Here is a 22,002-nt window from a genome sequence, read left to right on the forward strand (position 1 = left end):
GCTGACATTGTTTATCTGTATGTTGAAACAATTACTGCCATTGGCCTTAATTTTGTTATTTGTTAAAAGAAAACCCTTCAATAATGCACTGAAACAAAAGATGTTGCACAAGTAAACTGCCTACTTTATTGCATTAGCCTATATTTAGCTAGTTGGGTGTGCCACTGAAATAAAGTGTTTTGAAAGAAAGGTGAAAATACCAGTGTGCGTTAATTCAAACAGTGTGCTGTCCAAACTTGCCTTGAGTATGTGCTGCCAGTGGTGTTGTGTGAAGGAAACACACACACACACACACACACACACACACACACACACACACACACACACACACACACACACACACACACACACACACACACACACACACACACACACACACACACACACACACACACACCTCTCGATGCACCTCATATGTATCTGCATTTGTTGCAATTTACAGAACTAGCATTTTTTTTCTTTGTTCCTTTATGTTTTGTGTTTCTTTTGATTTGCAGAATTGTCAATGTTGGAAACAAAAAACTCAAAAAATGCAGACATTTAGAATTAAAGTTTTGATATGGGAAGTATGATACACTTCTGTCCTATCCAACGGCTTTCTCTGGGCAAACAAACTTCATTTCCATTTATTTCTTTCTTCAGGACATTGCACAGTAGTGAACAACATAGAGTACATGCACATATATGTAAATGTGCCAGATTGTAGACCAAAAGCTAATTTCCATCTGATGTCCAAAATAGGCAGGCTAGATGTTAACAATCATTATAAATTAAAATCCCTGACATACATCTAAAACCAAAACAGACTGTTAGTAACAAAATAAATGAAACACAATACAGACGCAAAAAGCATGTCAATAAGAAGAAAAAAAAGAAAATGGTCCCAAGATAGGGCTATTATGTGTGTGTGTGTGTGTGTGTGTGTGTGTGTGTGTGTGTGTGTGTGTGTGTGTGTGTGTGTGTGTGTGTGTGTGTGTGTGTGTGTGTGTGTGTGTGTGTGTGTGTGCATGCTGTGTAGAGGTTCAGACTATCAGTGTGAACATGTTTGTTGGGCTCGAAGCCACTTTTTAATCTCCATCTTAAAGGAGGCTAAAGAGGGACGTTCCCTTATATGTAGGCCCTAGTGGAATAGAGTTCCATAATGCGCTGCCTTTAGTAGATAACACATTTTGGCTGAAAGAGGTTTTCCTCAAAGGAAACTCAACATCTTTATTGACCATTCCTCGAGTTACTCGTGTTTGACGATATTTTATGAATTCCTGTAAACAAGGTGGTGCCAGGCCATGCAAAGTTTTATAAAAAAAGACAACTATAAGAAAATTTACAAAAATTGTCAAAACTGAGTAAGTTGTATTTATCCAAGATGTGACAATGGTGGTATGAGAGAGTTTTTTTTATCTAAGATTTTGAGTGTTTTTTTAAATAACCTCTCCACTGGTTTAAGAGTAGTAGATCCCACCATGGTCCAGCTTGTAATGCAATAGCTTACAAAATGAGAGATATAATGAGGTTCAGTTTCAGTATGTCAGCTGAAGACTGAGAAGACACTGCATGCATTGACCAGTAAAACATTTGCAAGAATTTAGAAGGAACCTTAGGTAGGCACAAACAATCTACAGCAACCAAAAAAGAGAGTAATAAAAATAGGGTAACACTTTATTTTAATGGTTCATTATAACAGTGGATCTATACCACATTAGGTACAGTGTAGTAATAACCAGTGTAATAATATTTAATACCACGCAATACCAGTGTAATAGATGTAAGTACAATATTGGTACATGGTGTTACACTGTTATTACATGGTAATATTGTTACGACCAATCAGGTTCAAAGGTGATGGTGCACGTCCGAATTTTGTTTACTATTGGCTGGCTTTCTACATAGAAGTTACTGGTCGGGACGCAGAGTAGCTTGGCAACAAACCAATGTCTACTACAGTATTCTGACTTAGCCCTGGTGTCCTTCACAACATACTGTACCTGTAGGCTACTTCTCACATTCCTAGATACCTCACAGTCCGTATTGGGATAGGGAAGTACTGAGGTCCCTCATATGGCTATCACATTTGTCAGCAAAATGTAAAGTGTAGTAACTATGGCAACATTGAAACAGAGAAAAAAGTACCGACCAGTAACTTCTGTGTAGAAAGCCAGCCAATAGTAAACAAAATTCGGACGTGCACCATCACCTTTGAACCTGATTGGTCGTAACAATATTACCATGTAATAACAGTGTAACACCATGTACACAACACACACACACACACACACACACACACACACACACACACACACACACACACACACACACACACACACACACACACACACACACACACACACACACACACACACATTTTATAACAGACACATCTTGTTATGGGAATGCATCATTAAGGATACAGGAACCATCTTCTCTTCCAGATGAAAATGCTCCCTATAACAGCTGATACTGAGCAGTATTTAGCTAGTTGTCTGGCCCGTCTTTTATTTAGTCCAGTGAGTCCACACACACACACACACACACACACACACACACACACACACACACACACACACACACACACACACACACACACACACACACACACACACACACACACACACACACACACACACACAGAGTTTGATTATTTTATATGGGAGGACCAATAATTACACACACACACACACACACACACACACACACACACACACACACACACACACACACACACACACACACACACACACACACACACACACACACACACACACAGAAAAATGTGTCATTTTTAGATGCAATTTTCTGCATTCTAATCAATTTTAGGGGGAGGAATGACAAATCGCACCTGACTCCTTCACTATACAAGCGCTGGCTGCCATTAATTGTGGCAGGTAAACTTGTAATCTTTTTCATATATGTACGCTGATAGATGTAACGCAATGTAGCAGATGGCCAAAACCGGGACATATTTGTGTCCCGATAGAGTTTTCTCGGGACCTGGGACACACAACTCCAAACCGGGACTGTCCCGGTTAAACCGGGACGTCTGGTCACCCTACTACGAATCAACAAGTCAGCCACAGGAAGAATGGACCAGAATACAGTCCTTGTGTAAAATATCAATATCACGTTATATCATGAATTAAACCCAAACAGGTGATTGCCATGTCCCTCTCAGAAAATCTGTGTAGCCTGCCTGTGCATTCATTCACTGGTGGGTGGTTAGGCCTATTCTACCTGTCACCGTCCTAGCCTACTGTCACTTTAAATGTTTTGGGAAAAAACAGGTCACGTGTGCCAATGCTCGCTCTCAGGCGTAGTAAATCGATGCCAGCTACAAATAGTTCTGTATTTTTGCTGTACTAATATTCATTGGCTTTAAATAAAGAAACTATGTGATCCATATGTGGATGGCAATGACAAGGCCAAATAGAGAAAAAATAAAAAACAGAACCCGACAACATTAAGTTTACAGAAATTATAGTCAATGTCTGATCGAATCGATTGCACAAGGCCTCTGTGAAGCAGACAGTCCCATTGCACCGTGGACTGTAACGTGGTCATCCAGTAATAGATGGACAGGAGCAAAAGAAAATGACAGACTACGCGGAGGAGCAGAGGAACGAGTTGGAGGCAATAGAGTCCATATATGAGGACTCGTATACAGGTGAAGAAAATATCATAGGAGGAAGAGTGAACCATGAGTTAGCTAGCACTAGCCAGCTAACTAACTTAGTTCAGTCGGTGCCTGTGTGCGAAGCTAGCTAGCAGATGCCAGTGATGCTTTTACGCTGCAATGAGAAAATAAACACTCCTCGAATGAACCACAATTTTGAATGCAAACCAGTAGTTTCCCTAAACGTTCCCTCCCTAAAGAGTAAATCAACCTGTAATGTACAGATAACAGTGCTCGTCTAAATGAGTGTAAGCTTTCTGTAGTGTTGGCCTTTCTATTCTGTCAGTTGGCTTTCTCAATTCTTGTGAACTTCAGTGCGATAACCGTATTGTGTGAACTTCAGTGCGAACAATGTGTATTGTCATGCATTGACATTTCCAACTCTGCTGTGTTCTGTCCCTCGCATCTCTAAATCTCTGCAGTCTTGTCAGAGAACCCAGCATGCTTTACTATCACCGTGACCTCAGATGCAGGAGAAAATGACGAAAGTGAGTATGCTATTCGAGTTATTAGTATTTGACAGTTACAATGTTTTGCATACACTTCTATTTAGTAAGTGCATATAATATGGACGTGGCATCTCTACATGGAATGCAATGAAGCCTGGTTGCTGTCTGTCTGTCTGTCTGTCTGTCTGTGTGAACTGAGTGACTGCAGGGATGACCCCAACCAGGCCCCATTGAAAGAAAGAAAGAAAGCCCAATTGGAGTTTCCCCCGTTGGGTTTTCTTTCATTCAATGGAGCCTGGTTGCTGTCATTCCTGCTGTGACTCAGTACACACACACACACATGTACACACACACACACAGCCATTGAATTGTAACAAACTCTGAACTATCCAGTTCTCTACAAAACTTGTACTGTAGTTCTCCACACTACTTGTACGATAACTAATATGGTAATACATAACTTAACTATATGAATACTTCATCATTCACTAAAAGTTTGCCATAGCTCAGTATGGATTATCTTTCATAGAAAATATGCATTGTAATGGTAAACCTAATGCCTTCTTATGCTTGTGCAGCGGTGGAAGTGACGTTAAAGTTCACGTACGTGGAGAAGTACCCAGATGAGGCCCCACTATGGGAGATCCACGAACAAGAGAACCTGGAGGACTCAGACGCAAAGGAGGTCCTCCAGTTACTGCAACAGCAGGTCAGTCAGTCAGTCAGGTGTGTGTGTGTGTGTGTGTGTGTGTGTGTGTGTGTGTGTGTGTGCTCGAAGGAGTGGAATGGCGGTATATAAATGCAGTCCATTTACCATTTTGCCTACTCAACACTGTGCTAACTAGCTCCACTTGGCATTTGCACCTATTGTTCTGTATATTTCCTGTGCACTTTGTATGTGCAATGCTATGATTATGTCCTCAATTGCAAGTCACTTTGGATAAAAGCAACTGCCTAATGTAATTAAATGTATTTCTTTGTATGTCTACTACTACACATTAACTAATTGTTATTAAAAGGTGTCACATGTTGGATCTGTGCTCCTCGTTAACAGGCGGAGGAGAACCTGGGGATGGTGATGATCTTCACGCTAGTCACTGCAGTGCAGGAGAAACTAAACGAGATCGTGGACCAGATCAAAAGCAGGCAAGAGGAAGAGAAGAGGAGGATTGAGAGAGAGGCGGAGGAGGCTGAAAAGGTTTGGACAAAAATAGACATGCAATACATTGTCGGTTCCTTCCTACCTGACACTTTTGTCTAAAGCAAATTACAGGTATTGTGAGCCTGTGTTATTGGCTGCAGTCCCTGGGCAAATGTAGAGTTTGGTGCCTTGCTCAAGGGCACTTCAGTCAGGGTTCCCACGGGTCATGGAATTTCTGGAATATCATGGAATATCATGGAATTTCATAAAAGTTTTTCCGGTCATGGAATTCTACCATTTTGCATGCACAGTCATGGAATATCATGGAATTTTCTTAACAGTTGTGTAAAAGCAGAAACTTTTTTTGTTTGGTGTATAATATTGTTTCTTACTGGTTATTCTAAAACACTTTGCCAGAGATTGTTTGGTTTCACACTGTTATGTGCAACATTCTAGAATGCAGTGAGCCCGCTGAAGTCTGGCGGTGGCTTGGCATCAGCTCTAGGGATGAAGATCATCTTCAGTTTTCACACTTTTAAAACAAATTTACGTCATTTTTTTTGCGGAAGTGGTCATGGAAATTCTGCTTTTTGTTTCTGGAAAGTCATGGAATTTTATGTCTGAATTAGAGTGGGAACCCTGTTCAGTATACTAATGGATGATGTGAGATTTGAATTTTCAACCTAAAGATTTCATGATGGACTCTCAAACCAGTATGCCACAGCTGCCCATAACGTACTAGGATAGTGTTTTGATAATGTCATGGCATACATTGAGGCAAAATGCTGTGTGTGTGATGTCTTACAATTGTTGCATAAGCATGTAGCTGAATTCAGATACTAAACATCTGAGTTTATAATGCAGTTTGGTGTTGGAACTGACAAGATTATGAGAGAAGGACATCGTACAGGATCCTCGTTTTCTTGTTTAATGTGTTGTTTTTTTATGCGAAGCAGCTGCTTGCTAACCCTTGAAGTTTGATGAGGTATGGCCCAGCTGAACGTGCGTGTACGTGCATGTGTGTGTTCAACAGAAGGCCTTCCAGGGCACCGTGGTCACAATTGAAAACTTCCTGTCGTGGAAGGCCAACTTTGAGCGTGACATGAACGAGTTGAAGAAGAAGAAGCTCAAAGAGGAGGAGCAATCAGGGAAGATTAAACTCACAGGTAACTCAAGCTCATAAGTGCCGGAAAGATAGATACAGTTCAGTTCAGTTCAGTTAAGTAGCTTTATTTGTCCCAGTATGGGCAATTGTTGCACAGTAGTAGTAGTAGTACACCATACACACACACACACTTACTTCATACATAAAAACATTATAAACACAAGAAACACATAAAAAGTTTAGGAATAATAAAATAATGATAAAAGCATGGTGGAGAAATAAAGTAGTGCAGTAAGAATATATAAAAGTCTATATGTGCGCTACACATGACTATCTGCATTAGACTACCAGTGGTGCATTGGCATCCCCACTTTTGGGTTCCCTAAATGAGGCTTTCTTAACTTCTACTGCATACAATTGAGTGGAGTGCAGTAGCAGTGACATTGTTAAGAAATAAAGAATCAAGAATGGGTGCGATTTTCTTTCATTCTTTGGCTGATCAATATAATGATATATACGGAATGGAATAAATACCAACTTTCCCATATATTAAAAAAAAGCACCACCACTGGCACCCTTGCTCACACTACTCTGTTAAACATGTTCACCGGTGACAATGAGAAGTTTATTTTTGTGGCCCTGCATTAAATTATTGTCTGTGTCTTTTCCAGATGTCAGACGTGCTGTACTGTAGTATGGCACAGATCAATTTTCCACACGAAATAAATATCCATTGATCGATCAATCCTACCAATCTAACAAACTAATTAAGAATCTTAAGGCTAAAAGTAGCAGGACATTTACAAAATTAAGCCTCTATATTCGTTGTGAATAACACCACAGGAAGAGTTCATATTGGCCAATCAACTTGCTGAACATGTTGCCCTAGTATGACCATACAGCACTTGTCTGGTAAACCAAGCCATTGTACTGAACTGCATTTTCTAAAGAGGGTCGTGTGGGCTGTGCTATATTTTCCAAACATTTGCTTCATGGAGGTGTAGGGCAATCACAGAGATTATGTGGAAATTATGATTAAAAGAAGCTTCTTTTTGCACATTCCTGAAAATTAACATGAACAAGATTCGCATTAGCAGTACTCATTTGTTGTCCTTTTACTTTTCTGTTCACTCGCAGGAAAACAGCTGTTTGAGACAGACCATAACCTGGACACGTCAGATATCCAGTTTCTGGAAGAGGGTACGGAAGCTCTTCTTCACACCTTTCCTATCATGTATTTGAATAATGCATCAAGTGTAGTGTTGCAGTGTACAAACACACTGGAGCGTTCCAATATGCGACCATGCGTTCTCCACTTCTGCTAGTGGCCTCACGTTTTGCTGATGCCTCGCCTCTGTGGAGAACACAATTAAGTTTCCCATTGTCAGCCTTGCCAAAACTTTTGGGGGACTATTCTTCATTTACCATCCTGTTTGAAAATGAGAAAAAGACAATTGAGCTTTTGTGAGATATTGAAATATAATGCTGTTGTTAGTGATGTCATCATGACGTATTACTTCCTGGTTTGAGGCCACAAGCACAAGTGGAGGACGGGAGTGGACATATTGGAACGCACCCACTGCTGCTTTTGTTTGTAGTGAACAGGTGCTCAGGAAGATGTGTCCTTCCAGAGTGTAACTCAACTCCTCTCTCTCTCTCTCTCTCTCACTCACTCACTCACTCACACTCTCTCTCTCACTCACTCACTCACTCACTCACTCACTCATACTGTTTTTGATATTTTTAATAAGGTCCCAGCTTAAAAGGTTTTTAATTTTTTAGAATGTATTGATATTAATAAGTGTATTTAATCTATTAATTAATATAGTAGTTGTAGTTTTGTAAATGTGATGTAATGTTGTTGTCCATGATATAGCAATAGCTGCTGAAATGGCAATACATGTAAACATTCAATCAATCAATCAATCAATCAATCAATCTCTCTGTCTCTCTCTCTCGTGACATCAGCTGGTAACAACGTGGAGGTGGATGAGTCACTGTTCCAGGACATCGATGACTTGGACCTGGATGAGGATGACCCAGATTTTGACCCATTAGCGCTTGGTAGCGACGAGGACTGAAGCCACGGGAGGGTCTCAGCTTTTCTGGGGGGGAAAAGCGCGGACTGATGGGCAGAGCAATGCAACCCAACACTAGGCTATGCTATGCCACACACACACACACACACACACACACACACACACACACACACACACACACCCACCACCCCTTAATTGGGCCATTCCAGCTGGAAAAAAACAGACTGTCTTCTCTGCAATCAAGCTGAAATAAGTGATGACGTGACACCATATCTTGTCTCGTCCGTGCAACTTTTTCCACATACCCCCATGTGATTTCTATGCCTATGCCATTAAATTCATCACACGACAACTCCAGGCTTGTTTTCGCTCAATGAATTCTCGATTCAAACACCGTTGTCATTGAATCATTATAGAAATCCAAAATGACAAAGTACTACAATGTAACATTACCTGTGCTGTGTGCGACATTTTATAGTTGGAACACATTGGTCTGCCTTTCCTGCCTGTCTGAATATAAATTAGTTATGGTTTTCAATGGAAAAGGACAACCATTTTACAAAACAGGCATACACATTATATGGCTCAGTGTGGAGATGTGATCTAATACTCTCCATTTCAACCAATATTTATGTCCACATGTTTCTCCCACCCACACACACACACCGTATATCTCCCCTTTCTCCGGAAGGTGGTGTGCCTCAGTGATGTTTCAGCAGTAGCACACGTCAGGGCTGCCAGGCAGTGCCACTATCGTATGGATTTTTGCTTGTTTGTGTGTTTTTAGTGGAAGCTTATTCATTGCAGCATATCAACCACCAATTACTAATTAATTTATGGGCATTAAATGCTATTGTGCCTCCTGACGTCTGAGCCCGAAAAAATTGAGACAAAAAAAAACCCACATAGCACAGAGTCCTAACAGCTGCACAGATTTTGACAACTCTGTGTGTTCCAGTTTTAGAGGTTTGATCAGGCTGTCGTGTTCTGTGGGTTCAAATTTGTAAGGCTGTCCGTCATTGCAAAGTACAGAATGTGAAGATCCCTTGTGGAATATTGCTGGAAGGATGCTTAGGTTGCAGTACTGTAGCTTGACCAGATGATGGCAGAAGCAAGCCGACAAAATGCATGTAGCCATCTGGTAAAGGAATTGGTTTATTATGGGAAAATTGATAAACACAGAAGCAAAATAATAAATAATCAATGTTGTACTGGCCAAGATTCAGTTGAACATATTATCTGATAACCACATAATACTGTGTCAAACAGTATATATGGACAAAACATGCATAAAATGTGATATAATTACATGTGATCCGTTGTTCCAGCAAACATTTAAATCTTATGTACATTTGAGAGGCTTTAATATATTTGTGTACACGTATGTGCATGTGCATCATTTCACTCCTGGATGTCCCATTTGAAGGAAAGTGGAACATCTAGCATTTCTTCTTGAAACAACTTGTCAAAGCGTTCACTTTGGGCCACACTAAACAGGTTCTTCCAATCACCAATGGTCCCTGGGGGGGAAAAGGCTTTGATATGATTAAACAAGACAGGGATAAACAGAGGATGCCATTGCATGCCATCAGTGTTCTTGTAAGTAATGGTTTAAACAAGTCTCTTACCAGACAACATAGATTGTTGTTAGATTGTTGCTACTGAATGTGCAATTGTTCAGTATGAAGAGAAAACTTGATTTGAAACTAGGTTGAAGCATTCAGCCGCAATAGTACACTCCTTTAAGCAAGGGGGTCTTAGTGTAATTTAAGAGATATAAATGTTATAAAAAAAAGAAACTGAAAATATTATCTACCTTTCCTGAGGAACGAGCCCTTCTCATGGTTGAGGAGTGTGGCTGGTATTTGTGTGTAGTTTGCACAAGGGTTCTGCATCATGCTGTGGAACCGAGCGTTCTCTACCACACTGGCTATTTGGCTGTCGCTGAGGTCTTTATCCAGGAACAAACACACTCGTTCCACCACAGACCGCAGGTCCTGTAACACACACATCCACAATTTTTTACACCAGTAGTTCTAAAAATGGGACGGGACCCCTAGGGCGACCATGGAGATATTGCAAGGGGGTTGCAGACATAATAGACTTTTACAAAAGCGGGCGGAAAACACAGGCTAATAGTTAACATAATTCCATACATTAGTTAGTAACAGCACTCACTTATAAGGCCAGAATGTTTTTACTTTTATTGTGAATGTTAAATTGGAATTCAGCAATATTGATGGACAAATAATGTTTGGCGTTTGGAATATGGGGCAGTGGGGGTCGCAAAAATATTCTTGGTCCAGGCAGAAAATGTTTGGCCTAATAATAAGCCTCACAATGCCCCCTTGACCTTGCCATAAGCCTACAAATGCCCCCCTTAGTATTAAAGAATAAAATAGACTAATGACCCTCAATTGCAACTGAGCACCCCACACACACTCAGCTGCATGCTTCTAAATGCCCCCCAGATTGCTCCCTAATGCCCCGTGGGGGACTAGAGCTCCTGTTGAGAAACACTACTGTAGTCTAATAAACAGATGCACACATACATATGTTAAAGGCAAGCCAGAGATACCTGAATCATGTCCTCATATGTGACATACAGCATGTTCATTTCTCCCTTGTGTGAGTGGTACGTCTTAATGTGCTCAAACCAAGTGTTGCCATACACTGTAACACAGAGACAATTGAACCCAAATTAACTTCATTAATGTAATAATATCATTGAGTTGAAGACCTGCAATTGGGTTGAACTTGCAAAAGACACCAATACATTTTTTCAACGAAACACTGTGATATATTATACACAATAAGATCCTCAAAATCACTTTTATTGAGGCCTACGAGGGCACAATTATCTCCTTTCCCAATATGGCTACAGTACCTGATCCAGCCAAGAACTTTTCAAAGAAGTCACTGAAGTTCTTCGGGGTCTCCAACATTGTTGCAAAGTGGTGAAAGAAGTAGTACGACACCAAGACATCTTTGGGGTTTCTTGCGAGATAAATAATCTAAGGACACAAATAGAAATGCCAAAACAGAAAACTCAGTCGGAGGAAATTTAACCGTCATCTTCAATATGTTACACATTGTCAGAGAACATCATTACCAAAATTAAACATACCGGTATTCTTAAAAAGTACAGTAGACTATGATTGCATGGAGAAAGAGGGCTCAGTGTCATTTTACAGGTACATCAAAACATTAAAAGCCATTCTATTCTCTCCAATTCTATTATATAGATAAGTAAAGACATGGTGTAAACATTGAAACTAGAAAAACTACTGACTTCAGCTTAACCACGATGCTTTACTGTACCTTGGCTTTCTTCTGCCTGAGTCCAGCAGGTAGCAGCTTGAAAGGCAGGTGTGTGACGCGCAGGCGAGGGGAGGACAGGGGAGCCTCCACAAACCCCCTCTCGCCACCCTGCACCTCTATCCAGGGCATACGCTCCGCGTTAGGCCGACCCGCCGCGGCACTCACATCACCCTTGGCCTCGATGAGGAGAAGGATCTGCTGCATCCATATGGTGCCTGAGGAGGACGCCAAAATGATGACACATGGTGAACTTTGAAATACTGCTCTCCTGCTCATTCGTGTGAACTACTGCTGCAGCAACAATATGGTGATGACATTCATGTTCAATATTTCATGTTCCAATAAAATGTCATATTCCAAGAGACCAAACATGTACACATGGCAGTCCTCTGAGATTTATAGCTTTTTCTATAAAAAGGTGCACTGTGCAGGAAATGGACAAAAAAGACACTACAACTATGCTGCTCATTGATCATCACTACAACTATGCTGCTCAATTTGATATTTTCAGGAAAGTTGACTATGTAATAAACTAATATTTTCTAGTATGGCCCAGGTACAGTCATTTTTGCAGCTAAAAATGTCTATTTCTGGAAATTCAAAACCATGGACCATGGAGAAGATCCCCCTTTTCATGTATGAAAAGTGCAATTTTCATAGTCATAATGAATACTTCGAATTTGATGGGAGTGGTAAGTATTCATGAAGAATGAAACATTAGTGAATGGCTAGCATGTTTTGTGGAAATAAACAACTAAAAGTATTGCACAGTGCACCTAAACAAATGGTTGAGGAATACCCTTCACTCCTGGCACACCTGTACTCAGACAGCTAGGCTACAGTGGAGAGTTTCGGCAAATTCCAAGTTGAGCAATTCCAGTATATGCACACACCTGATTTGGGGTAGGTGATGAGGAAGATGTCAGAATCTCTGATTTCCCAGCTCTGGATCCGGTCTACTTCCTCGGGAGAATTGATGCCGGGGATCAAGTACAACCCCTGGTGCTGGACCAGCCAAACGTCCGGGGAGTGCGTGGTGATTTCCCCACCTGCACACACATACAAATCGTCTTCAGTGGGCTTTCTGCGAGTCACACACATTCGTTGCCAACATGGTACAGTAATTTAAAACATAAAAGAAAAACACACTAAAACATTGTGTTGCTCTTGTTACTGTTAAGACATTTGAGCAACACGCAACTGAAACTAGACGTTACTTACTGTAGAAGTGTCGGTCACCGTTTACGCGCCACTAGGAACACAGGCGCACGATGCTCACCTGTCAATTTCTCCCCGAGGCGGTCTTCGGCGTCTTCTTTGCGACGCTCCATAGCCGTAATTCTCAGAAAGACTGTCCGCGGAAGGAGTCAGAGAAGGGATATTATAGGGTACTGAACAAATACTTACATGGATCCGAAGTGTTTGTGCCTGAACATTCGCACACAGCACGTTCGTTACTGATCCATTACGCCACCCATTACAACCACTCAGTGGCCACAGTGTTCCCAGGCCAGTATACTTAGAAGAATGCGCATCGTAAATGACGCTGTAAAACATCTCCACATAAAAAGCATGAAATCTTGGGCGAAAGTGAAGGCGTCAGTGTGGCAGAAGAACATTTTCTTCTCTTTTTTAAACACTAGGCTACATAGTTGAGTAATATGTATCATTAATGGAAAAACTGCACTGAGGGCTACTAGTGTCATTTGAAAGGGATGCTAAGGAAACATTCATGAGTAGTTTTAAACAGATTCGGGTAGTCTGGTTCCCAGACAGTTGGGCAACCTCTGCCCTGAAGTTTACAGCAAAGATTTTACATCCTACTTAAATTCTTCCTGGATGAAATCTTTAAAATAATGGCCAGCAGAACGGAATGACCATGTGCATCAGCATCTCACGACAAGGGCATTATTCAAGTACCCCAATACAAGTCCAACCTGCTGCAGGACTTTCACGCACTTAGGTCAGTCCTTTTTTAATTAAGAAAATTCCAAAATGATAACAATAAGCACTATATGACATGTTGCAACCCCAAAAAAGTAAAGCCACAGTAATAAAAACACAAAAAGCAGTATGTAGAAACTGTTATTTCTTTATTATCACACATTCTATAAAACACACAAATTAAAGTCCTTTAAAACATTGAATAGTCAAAGAAAAACAAACAAACAAACAAATAAAAAACCCTGAGTAGTCAACATAGTGGATGCCTCCAGCAGAGCCAGGGTGTGCTCATGGAATACGTTCAGCCCGGAATGTCCGTGAATTGGCAATCTGCCTCTGCAAAACGAAAACGAATTCCCAATTACATAAAATACTGGTGTCTTAATAAACATTTGACACATGAGCAAATACATTGGGATTGAACTGAACTACATCATCCACTGGTATAAGGTAATGGCGCATGTGTGTGTGTGTGTGTGTGTGTGTGTGTGTGTGTGTGTGTGTGTGTGTGTGTGTGTGTGTGTGTGTGTGTGTGTGTGTGTGTGAGAGAGAGTGAGCATGTCGAAATCAACTTTAACTTCTCCTTGAATATGTCAATCTTATACATGTATGGAAATGTGTTTTGTGTGTGTGCCCGTGTTTGTGTTACTGAATTGTGTTGTGCGTGTGTGTGTGTGTGTGTATTTGCAACAGGCGTGTTGATCCTCACCTGTTTCTGCTCCGGCGTGAGCAGTCCCTCCACCGTGAGCACCTGGTACTGCTGGTGCTTCAGGTGGTTCTGGAACTTTCTCATGCGGCGGACGGTGGCCGTGACGGTGGCGGTGTCTGCCCCCAGCAGCCGGGCCATGTCCGAGGGGGGGCAGCCGGGGTCGAACAGCAGCAGACAGAGGTTGCCATTACGCTTCTGCTCCACGCCAACCACAGAGCGACTGTGACCTACGAGACATTACATTAAAGGAACGGTCCACCTCATTTCAAGAAATTGCTCATATGCAGTTACAGTATATCACGAAAGTGAATACACCCCTCACAGTCTTGCAGATGTTTGAGTATATCTTTTCATAGGAAAGCATTACAGAAATGTAACTTTGACACAATGATTAGTGACCTTTTAACAACATATTTAACCGCTTAAATTTCTTGTTCACTCAGAAAAAAACAAAATACAGCCATTAATGTTTGAACATGTACTCACAAAAGTGAGTACACCCCAGATTAAAATCCGGTAGACAAGGGGCTATGTTGGCTCGAATCGTCTCGAAATGAAACGAAATGAAAAGGGATGACAAGGGAGGTCATCAGTGTGCGTTTCAACCTTTCTTTGCATTGAACTTTTACATTTTGAGTCTGCATCTGGCTTAAATAGATTGGTGTGAGATTTGAATGCAATCCTATGGAGAACATCATGATCTGCTTCAGTAGTCACAGTGCATGTTGACATGTATGTTTCTTTTAGGTGTATTTCAGATTGCCAATGTTGACAGCATTCATGCATCCCCAAACCATGTCAGTCCCACTACCATGCTTGGCTTATGAGAGGATACACCTTTTTTGTACAACTCACTTGTTTACCACCACACATGCTTGACACCATCTAAAGCAAATTTGTTTATCTTGGTCTCAAGAGAAATGAACAGACCAAGGATATGGATCACTGGAACCATGTTGTGTGATCTGAAGAGACCAAGATAAACAAATTTGCTTTAGATGGTGTCAAGCATGTGTAGTGGTAAACAAGTGAGCTTTACAAAAAAGGTGTATCCTCTCATAAGCCAAGCATGGTAGTGGGACTGACATGATTTAGGGATGCATGAATGCTGTCAACATTGACAATCTGAAATACACCTAAAAGAAACATGCATGTCAACATGCACTGTGACTACTGAAGCAGATCATGATATTCTCCATAGGATTGCATTCAAATCTCACACCAATCTATTTAAGCCAGATGCAGACTCAAAATTTAAAAGTTCAATGCAAAGAAAGGTTGAAACGCACACTGATGACCTCCCTTGTCATCCCTTTTCATTTCGAGACGATTCGAGCCAACATAGCCCCTTCTCTACCGGATTTTAATCTGGGGTGTACTCACTTTTGTGAGTACATGTTCAAACATTAATGGCTGTATTTTGTTTTTTTCTGAGTGAACAAGAAATTTAAGCGGTTAAATATGTTGTTAAAAGGTCACTAATCATTGTGTCAAAGTTACATTTCTGTAATGCTTTCCTATGAAAAGATATACTCAAAAATCTGCAAAACTGTGAGGGGTGTATTCACTTTCGTGATATACTGTAAGTCCCAGTAAAATATGTGAATACATAGTGTCTTTTTCGTCTATGTGTTTGCATTGTCTATTGCCAAATTACATTACATTAAGTACTGAGCATTAATCCACAGCGATTACAAAGCCGGACATACTGCATAAGGGCACAGTCTGTGGAGTAATACAGAGTACATCAATACACAGACATGGGCATAGGTTTCTATTGAAGCAAACAGCAGCAGACAGAAAATATAGCCCCTACTGATATTTACCCGTCTATATGAATATAACAGAATTAACCTGTCTATATGAATATAACAGAATTTATTAATGGCAAATGTTTGCCGACAGAGGGGGGATGGGTAGTTTGTGTGTGTTTGTGTAAGTGTAGGCAGGAGGAATAACATTTTTTAGGGACACATGAGAAAAGGTGTGTGCTGCTGTGTTTAACCTACCTTGGTGCTGGAGGTAGATGGGAGGCAGTGTAGTCTGCACCACTCGAGGAGGCAGTCTGCCATTACTACTGGTGGCCGACTGGGAGAAGTATTGCTTCACCCAATCAAACAGGCGTGGGTGCGTGCCACCCTGACCAGTAGGCTTGTGGAAGTCCACCACACGAGCTCTGCAGACAGCAGATATATTGCACATGGTGAGGAGGACTTTGCTAGCCTGAATTATCATCGACTTTCAAATCTCTTCGAGACTTGGTCTGACCAGGAGCATAACAATAAATGTTTCCCAAATTGCATGTTTGACCTACCTCCCTAGGTTTGCTACTGGTTGATTGGTGTCAGACAAAGTGGGTGGAGTACCCGATTTTTACAGAGATCAGAAACGATATTTGTATTGCTCTTGGCCTGACTAAAAGCAACGCAGAAGGTGTTGCGTCACTAGGAGGGCACAGCCTGTTGACATTTTAGTGTTTTTGTTGTTTCACTGTTTTTAAATCAATTCACAGATTAAATTAGTGAATTCCCTTCTTCTAAGTGAAAAAGTGATGTTCTATGTAACTGTAACTCAGAATTGTTGATTCCGACCTCAAAGCGATGGTGTACAAACGGGGACTTACTTGACACTAATGGAGGTGAAAAGGGAGTAGATCTCCGTGGTCCCGACCCAGGAGCGGGTGCCCTGGAGCCGGCCGTTGAAGTGGGCCGCCCCGGACGGGTCCACTCCCTGCTTCCAGGCCTCCTCAATCAGGGCCTGCACCCGAGGAATGTTGGGGATGGGCATATCTGGGGATAGAAAAATGAAAGAACATTAAGGAGAAGAGACACCACATGTGAAATCTTTCACCCTCTTCTGTGCGCTAATGGTGCATTCAGGCCAACAGAGAACCGTGCCGGTGCTCGTCCCTGCACCTAATCTCGAACCGACCGGCGTGTTCGCGGCTCAAGCCTGAGCGTTTGAGAACCAGAAAGTTGGTTTGTGATGCGAACCGCAAAATTGTTTTTTTTTTCCTTCTGTGAACCATGACGTGAACATGCACGTCAGCAGGTTCTTCCAGGTAACACACTGACACGTGCAGAAAAGTTCAGAGCCTCGTATGAACACAAGTGGTTTGCAGGTAAGCACTTCCGAATGTACTGGTGCAGTACCGTTCTGGTCGTCGTGAAAACAAAGACATTTAATTGCCCTTTCAAGTCTTGATGGCTGCACGTTGTACCTCTCTGGCTATGTGCCTGCTCCTTCATCACATTTGAAGAGACACGGCATGTTCGCATTTACTGTGAATACGCCCAGATATGGTGGTGAACGTACGTGTTAATAACTAAAAATGTTTGTGCATGAATGTAGAGCACAGCAGAATTCCACATGCTTCCAATTAATTATGGAGATTTTTAAAGAAGACTTATTTATAAAGTATATGTGAACTCATGTATGTCAACTGCATGCGTTACCATGTAAGATGTTATTGTATGGCGGCATCTTGAGGAGGGAGGACAGCAGCATCTGGAAGTTCCTGTATCCACAGCCCCAGCCTTTATCTCCCTCCGAGCTGGAGTAGTGATCAGGATCTGCACTCAGCCACACGTGGGCCGTATCCCGAGGCTCCCTCTGGAAGTGGTCATACAGGGTCTGCATCACACCTGCATGCACGCACGCACACACACACATGCAAGCAAGCACACATACACAATTTGTATGAATCCCTTCACTGCAACACCAATGGAATGGGTGCAATTAGACATGGGAAAACTGGCGTTGTAAGGAAATTGGGGTCACAATGCATGGTTGTATATGCAGTTTTGAGCCTAATGCTGTGCATATGTGATCTGTGGGGACAAGTAGTAGTTGACAACACTAGCTCACGAATTCTCAGTTTAATCAATTTGAAAATCATAATCATTATCATCATCATCATTATTATCCACTGTATAATCATAGCCCCTTAATGTGCACCGTTCCATCAGTTGAACATTGTAATAATAGTGACTGAAAAACCTTTACTACCATAGTACTAAAACACACTGACAGTACACAGGGCCTTTGGTAATACATTATATGACTTGGTCATTGCCATTATGGTACCAGCTAATTCATAACGGGGGCCATGTCTTACTGTTAAAGCCCCATGTATCCCTCTCAATATTCGGGTAGGGTATTTTTATAGACTGTTGTGGCTGATGTGGGACAGGGAGCGGGTGTGGGACAGGTCTCAAATAGAGGAGACCAGGATATCCAGGATTAACAGAAGTGTTGGCAGCAGGGCTCCAAATGAACACCAGCCAACCGGCCAAATGCTGGAGAAATTCCAGCTTGGATGGTAGAAAAGACTTAAAAGACTTAAGTTACTAGCCACTTTGACCCATTAGTGAGTCTGTGTTTGGCAGGTAAGATTAACATATTAAAGAGAATGTCTTCAGACGTTTGAAGAAGGCCAGACGGCCGAAACGTCACTTGTACATTAAAACATGGAGCAGAGTGTGCAGCATTTTCTTTATTTTCTTTAAACATTTGTATGCACAAGAAGCCAGCACCTCAAGAAAGACTATATTGGTGTGCGATACCTTTTTTTCTAAGGTTAACATACTAGCCATTTCGTCTGGTGACAAAAAAGTTAATCAAGAGCTCTGGTTGGCAGCTATCGCCCACCTGTTGTCCTGGTTCTGCCATCGTCCACCCCTGTGGCCAGACTCTCCATCAGCTCTGCCCGTTTCATGTGGAAGTCGGCAGGCGCCATGTGGCCACGGGAGACAGCCCTCTCCATGTTCCGCTCCACCTGCTTACGGTAGCCACCGCTCCCGTCCATCCCAAACTGTTTCTGGACCACCAATGAAAACACCCAGGTATAAAGACAGACAGACAGACAAATTAAACAATGCACAAAAAGAAAAAGAAAAAGAAAAAGTCAGCCTACTGTGCTTGAAGTTGGACTTAGGCTATAATTATTTAATAACAACCCCATCAGAGACTTTTGGCTGTTCAAAGCAGCATACAGTGTACATACTGTATATATATTATAGTACACCTTGCTAACCTGTAGTTTCTTGAACTCCTCAGCTTCCCGCTTGGCCTCCTGCACTTTCCTCCGCTCTTCCTCCTCCTCCTGCAGCTGCATAGCCAGTCTTAGGTCAGAGGTTGCACCCTCTGTGCAGTGAGAGAGAGAGAGAGAGAGAGAGAGAGAGAGAGAGAGAGAGAGAGAGAGAGAGAGAGAGAGAGAGAGAGAGAGAGAGAGAGAGAGAGAGAGAGAGAGAGAGAGAGAGAGAGAGAGAGAGAGAGAGAGAGCGAACAAAGGCAATGTAAAAACTATTCTGGAACCGGTCAAGGATTATTTGAAAATCTGCTGGTGTATGTTTGCAGATGTGCATCATCTACATACATGTAAAAGTGTGTGTTTGTGTCCGTGCATGCACGAGAGAGAGAGAGAGAGAGAGAGAGAGAGAGAGAGAGAGAGAGAGAGAGAGAGAGAGAGAGAGAGAGAGAGAGAGAGAGAGAGAGAGAGAGAGAGAGTCTACCTGGTTCTGCGGCTGCCCCGCTCTCCAGGTGCAGGTCTACATGCTCCTGCAGAGAAAGGCCATCGGGGAAGGAGAGGTAGCAGAGTGGGCATTCGTAGCAGTTCCCCACTATGGGCAGATGGGACAACAGAGAAGGTAGTAAGCTCAATAGTCAATAATAACACAAGGGATGTGAGTCATGCTGGTTTATTTACTAGTTACATTACATTACACTTAGCTGACGCTTGTATCCAAAGCGACTTACACTTATTTAGGTTCAGGGTATTGGTTACAGGCCCTGGAACATCGTGAACATCAAGGGTGGGATTTGAAACTGCAACCCTCTAATCTAAAGGCAGGCACTCTAACCACTGCCCCATGGAAGTAAAAGCCACATACAGTATTTGGTTCAGCTAATGTACTTATCCAAATGGTTCTAAGTGGATCAGCTGATTAGTGAAATCCTCTAGAGTTTTATTCTGTGAATCTGATTTATCCGCCTCTGTTTGCAGGAAGACCCTGACCTGCACAGCGCAATCTGTAGGTAGGCAAGTTGTGATTTTTGTGGAAGTTTGTTTTCTAAAATACTGAATACGATGTTGACACTTTGAAAAGCTGCATCTGCAAACTCAAGGTGTCCCATCCCGACCCTCGCAACAATTTTGTGGGGCAATTTGTGGATAACCTTTACCTGAGGTGTCAGCATACGAGGCGGATGGCACTGCATCTGACGTGGCCCCTGAAACAGAGAAATCCCAGCAGAGTTTAAATTCTATCCTACCTCCTCACCTTGCAGATCTTCTACAAGGCATGTAATCCATTGATAAGTAATTTGACTGTAAACAAAGACTTTTGTTAACTAAGCTTACACTCAGAATCAATCAATGATTTGTTTCGGGTTGGATATTATTAGTTGGTCCTTTAAGTGATTAATTATGTTGGCCGCAGACTTTTTGAAAACAGAACATTGTAAGGGAAGCGGAATAAGCAAGTTCCTGCACCTTCACTCATGGCTTGCTCTTGCAGATGTAACTCCACATGCTCCTGCAAAATGATGCTGTTACGGCACACAAGGGAGCACATGGGACAAGGGAACAGCTTCCCTATATAAAAAAGACAAATCATAATAAGATTTATGAGTTAAGACACTTTGGCAGAATGATGCAAAAGTCACCATGCATCACAAGCCAACCATGTACCTTTGAAAGGAGAAGACAGGCGCTTCTGTTTCGAGGCGACATGGTCCTCCACACTCCCTTGCCTTTCTTTGGTGTTCTTTGAGTGTGTGCTGCTACTGCCCACAGAGTCAAGACTGTGTGTGTCTGTTCCACAAGGAGATCCCCGTGGAGTGTCTGTGGTATCTGAACCTGTCACGTGATTCACCATAGTCCGATTCCGTACAGTTTTTACCCTCTGTTCGCCAGGAGTCTCTGTCCCAGTCTCTGCTCTGGTTTCTGTTGTTGACTCTGAATGGCGTAGGGTCATGCTGTCCCTCGATGATGGCTTGTTTGACATTTCTGCGTGAGCAGTGTTGATGTGAAAGTGCAGTTCGTCGTAAGACACGCCAGACAAGGAACAGAATGGACAACCCATCTCATTCTCCAGGTGACTTAACAGAAGGTGCGTCTTCATCTCGGAATCAGATGCTAGGTTTTCGCTGCAAATCTCGCAAATCGGCATGGTGTGTGGAGGCTTATTTTATCCAACACTCAGCTAGTTCTACATTCAATTTGCTTAGCATGCACCAGGACAGTTACAGATTTCAATATCGGACCTGGCGTAACACTGACTATACACAACCTTTACCACTAGTAACAGAAACTCACGAAGTTCTCAAACATCCACTATCACAAACGAAAGGTTGTTGGTGTTGACTAATAGCCAGAGAGGAAATAATCTGCTAGAACTTCATTTGACAAACCCGTCCATTAGCTGGTTTGACCGATGCCAAGTTACACACTAAGAGAAAATGTATAATAATTTGCGTTAATTTGACACACTCAACGTGAAGTTGTATCGTTAACTTAATATCATGGACCCACACCTTTCTGTTAGCCTCAGCGGTTTTCTTTTCGCTTTCCATTCATGTTTTGTTCGTGTTTGGAAATCGGTAACCGGATATGACGTTTATTGTTAAC

General features: G+C 42.0%; 3 protein-coding genes across 3 annotated transcripts; 1 reads left to right on the forward strand and 2 right to left on the reverse strand.

Moving 5' to 3' along the window:
* The first annotated feature begins 3,478 nt into the window (after positions 1 to 3,478).
* On the forward strand, positions 3,479 to 8,755 carry rwdd1 (RWD domain containing 1). Its single transcript, XM_063199621.1, has 7 exons — positions 3,479 to 3,655; positions 4,087 to 4,152; positions 4,692 to 4,822; positions 5,168 to 5,311; positions 6,288 to 6,420; positions 7,497 to 7,559; positions 8,328 to 8,755. Exons 1-7 carry the CDS (start codon positions 3,583 to 3,585, stop codon positions 8,438 to 8,440), a joined length of 723 nt encoding a protein of 240 aa, XP_063055691.1. The 5' UTR covers positions 3,479 to 3,582; the 3' UTR covers positions 8,441 to 8,755.
* A 294-nt stretch (positions 8,756 to 9,049) lies between these two features.
* Positions 9,050 to 13,099, reverse strand: LOC134449592 (amine sulfotransferase-like). Its single transcript, XM_063199620.1, has 7 exons — positions 12,941 to 13,099; positions 12,613 to 12,768; positions 11,720 to 11,934; positions 11,286 to 11,412; positions 10,977 to 11,071; positions 10,215 to 10,395; positions 9,050 to 9,918 (listed from the first exon to the last, which is right to left on the reverse strand). The coding sequence occupies exons 3-7, from the start codon at positions 11,921 to 11,923 to the stop codon at positions 9,800 to 9,802; spliced, it is 726 nt and encodes a 241-aa protein (XP_063055690.1). The 5' UTR covers positions 11,924 to 11,934; positions 12,613 to 12,768; positions 12,941 to 13,099; the 3' UTR covers positions 9,050 to 9,799.
* Positions 13,100 to 13,795: 696 nt separating this feature from the next.
* Positions 13,796 to 21,950, reverse strand: zufsp (zinc finger containing ubiquitin peptidase 1). The gene is made up of 11 exons (XM_063199622.1): positions 21,064 to 21,950; positions 20,866 to 20,967; positions 20,556 to 20,603; positions 19,886 to 19,993; positions 19,408 to 19,517; positions 19,023 to 19,191; positions 17,828 to 18,016; positions 16,996 to 17,161; positions 16,382 to 16,548; positions 14,373 to 14,599; positions 13,796 to 13,999 (listed from the first exon to the last, which is right to left on the reverse strand). The coding sequence occupies exons 1-11, from the start codon at positions 21,542 to 21,544 to the stop codon at positions 13,952 to 13,954; spliced, it is 1,815 nt and encodes a 604-aa protein (XP_063055692.1). The 5' UTR covers positions 21,545 to 21,950; the 3' UTR covers positions 13,796 to 13,951.
* Positions 21,951 to 22,002: the final 52 nt, after the last annotated feature.

Source organism: Engraulis encrasicolus, chromosome 5 (assembly GCF_034702125.1).
Source record: "Engraulis encrasicolus isolate BLACKSEA-1 chromosome 5, IST_EnEncr_1.0, whole genome shotgun sequence".
NCBI lineage: Eukaryota > Metazoa > Chordata > Actinopteri > Clupeiformes > Engraulidae > Engraulis > Engraulis encrasicolus.

Coding starts and splice junctions, on each gene's coding strand:
- LOC134449592 (XM_063199620.1), bottom strand. CDS start 11,923: ATGCAGCAGATCCTTCTCCTCATCGAGGCCAAGGGTGATGTGAGTGCC. Junction 11,413..11,719: donor TCAGGCAGAAGAAAGCCAAG/GTACAGTAAAGC, acceptor TTGTGTCCTTAG/ATTATTTATCTCGCAAGAAA. Junction 11,072..11,285: donor AAAGTTCTTGGCTGGATCAG/GTACTGTAGCCA, acceptor TCTGTGTTACAG/TGTATGGCAACACTTGGTTT.
- zufsp (XM_063199622.1), bottom strand. CDS start 21,544: ATGCCGATTTGCGAGATTTGCAGCGAAAACCTAGCATCTGATTCCGAG. Junction 19,518..19,885: donor CGGGGCAGCCGCAGAACCAG/GTAGACTCTCTC, acceptor CTCACTGCACAG/AGGGTGCAACCTCTGACCTA. Junction 14,600..16,381: donor CATCTACCTCCAGCACCAAG/GTAGGTTAAACA, acceptor AATGTCTCGTAG/GTCACAGTCGCTCTGTGGTT.
- rwdd1 (XM_063199621.1), top strand. CDS start 3,583: ATGACAGACTACGCGGAGGAGCAGAGGAACGAGTTGGAGGCAATAGAG. Junction 4,153..4,691: donor TGCAGGAGAAAATGACGAAA/GTGAGTATGCTA, acceptor ATGCTTGTGCAG/CGGTGGAAGTGACGTTAAAG. Junction 6,421..7,496: donor AGGGAAGATTAAACTCACAG/GTAACTCAAGCT, acceptor GTTCACTCGCAG/GAAAACAGCTGTTTGAGACA.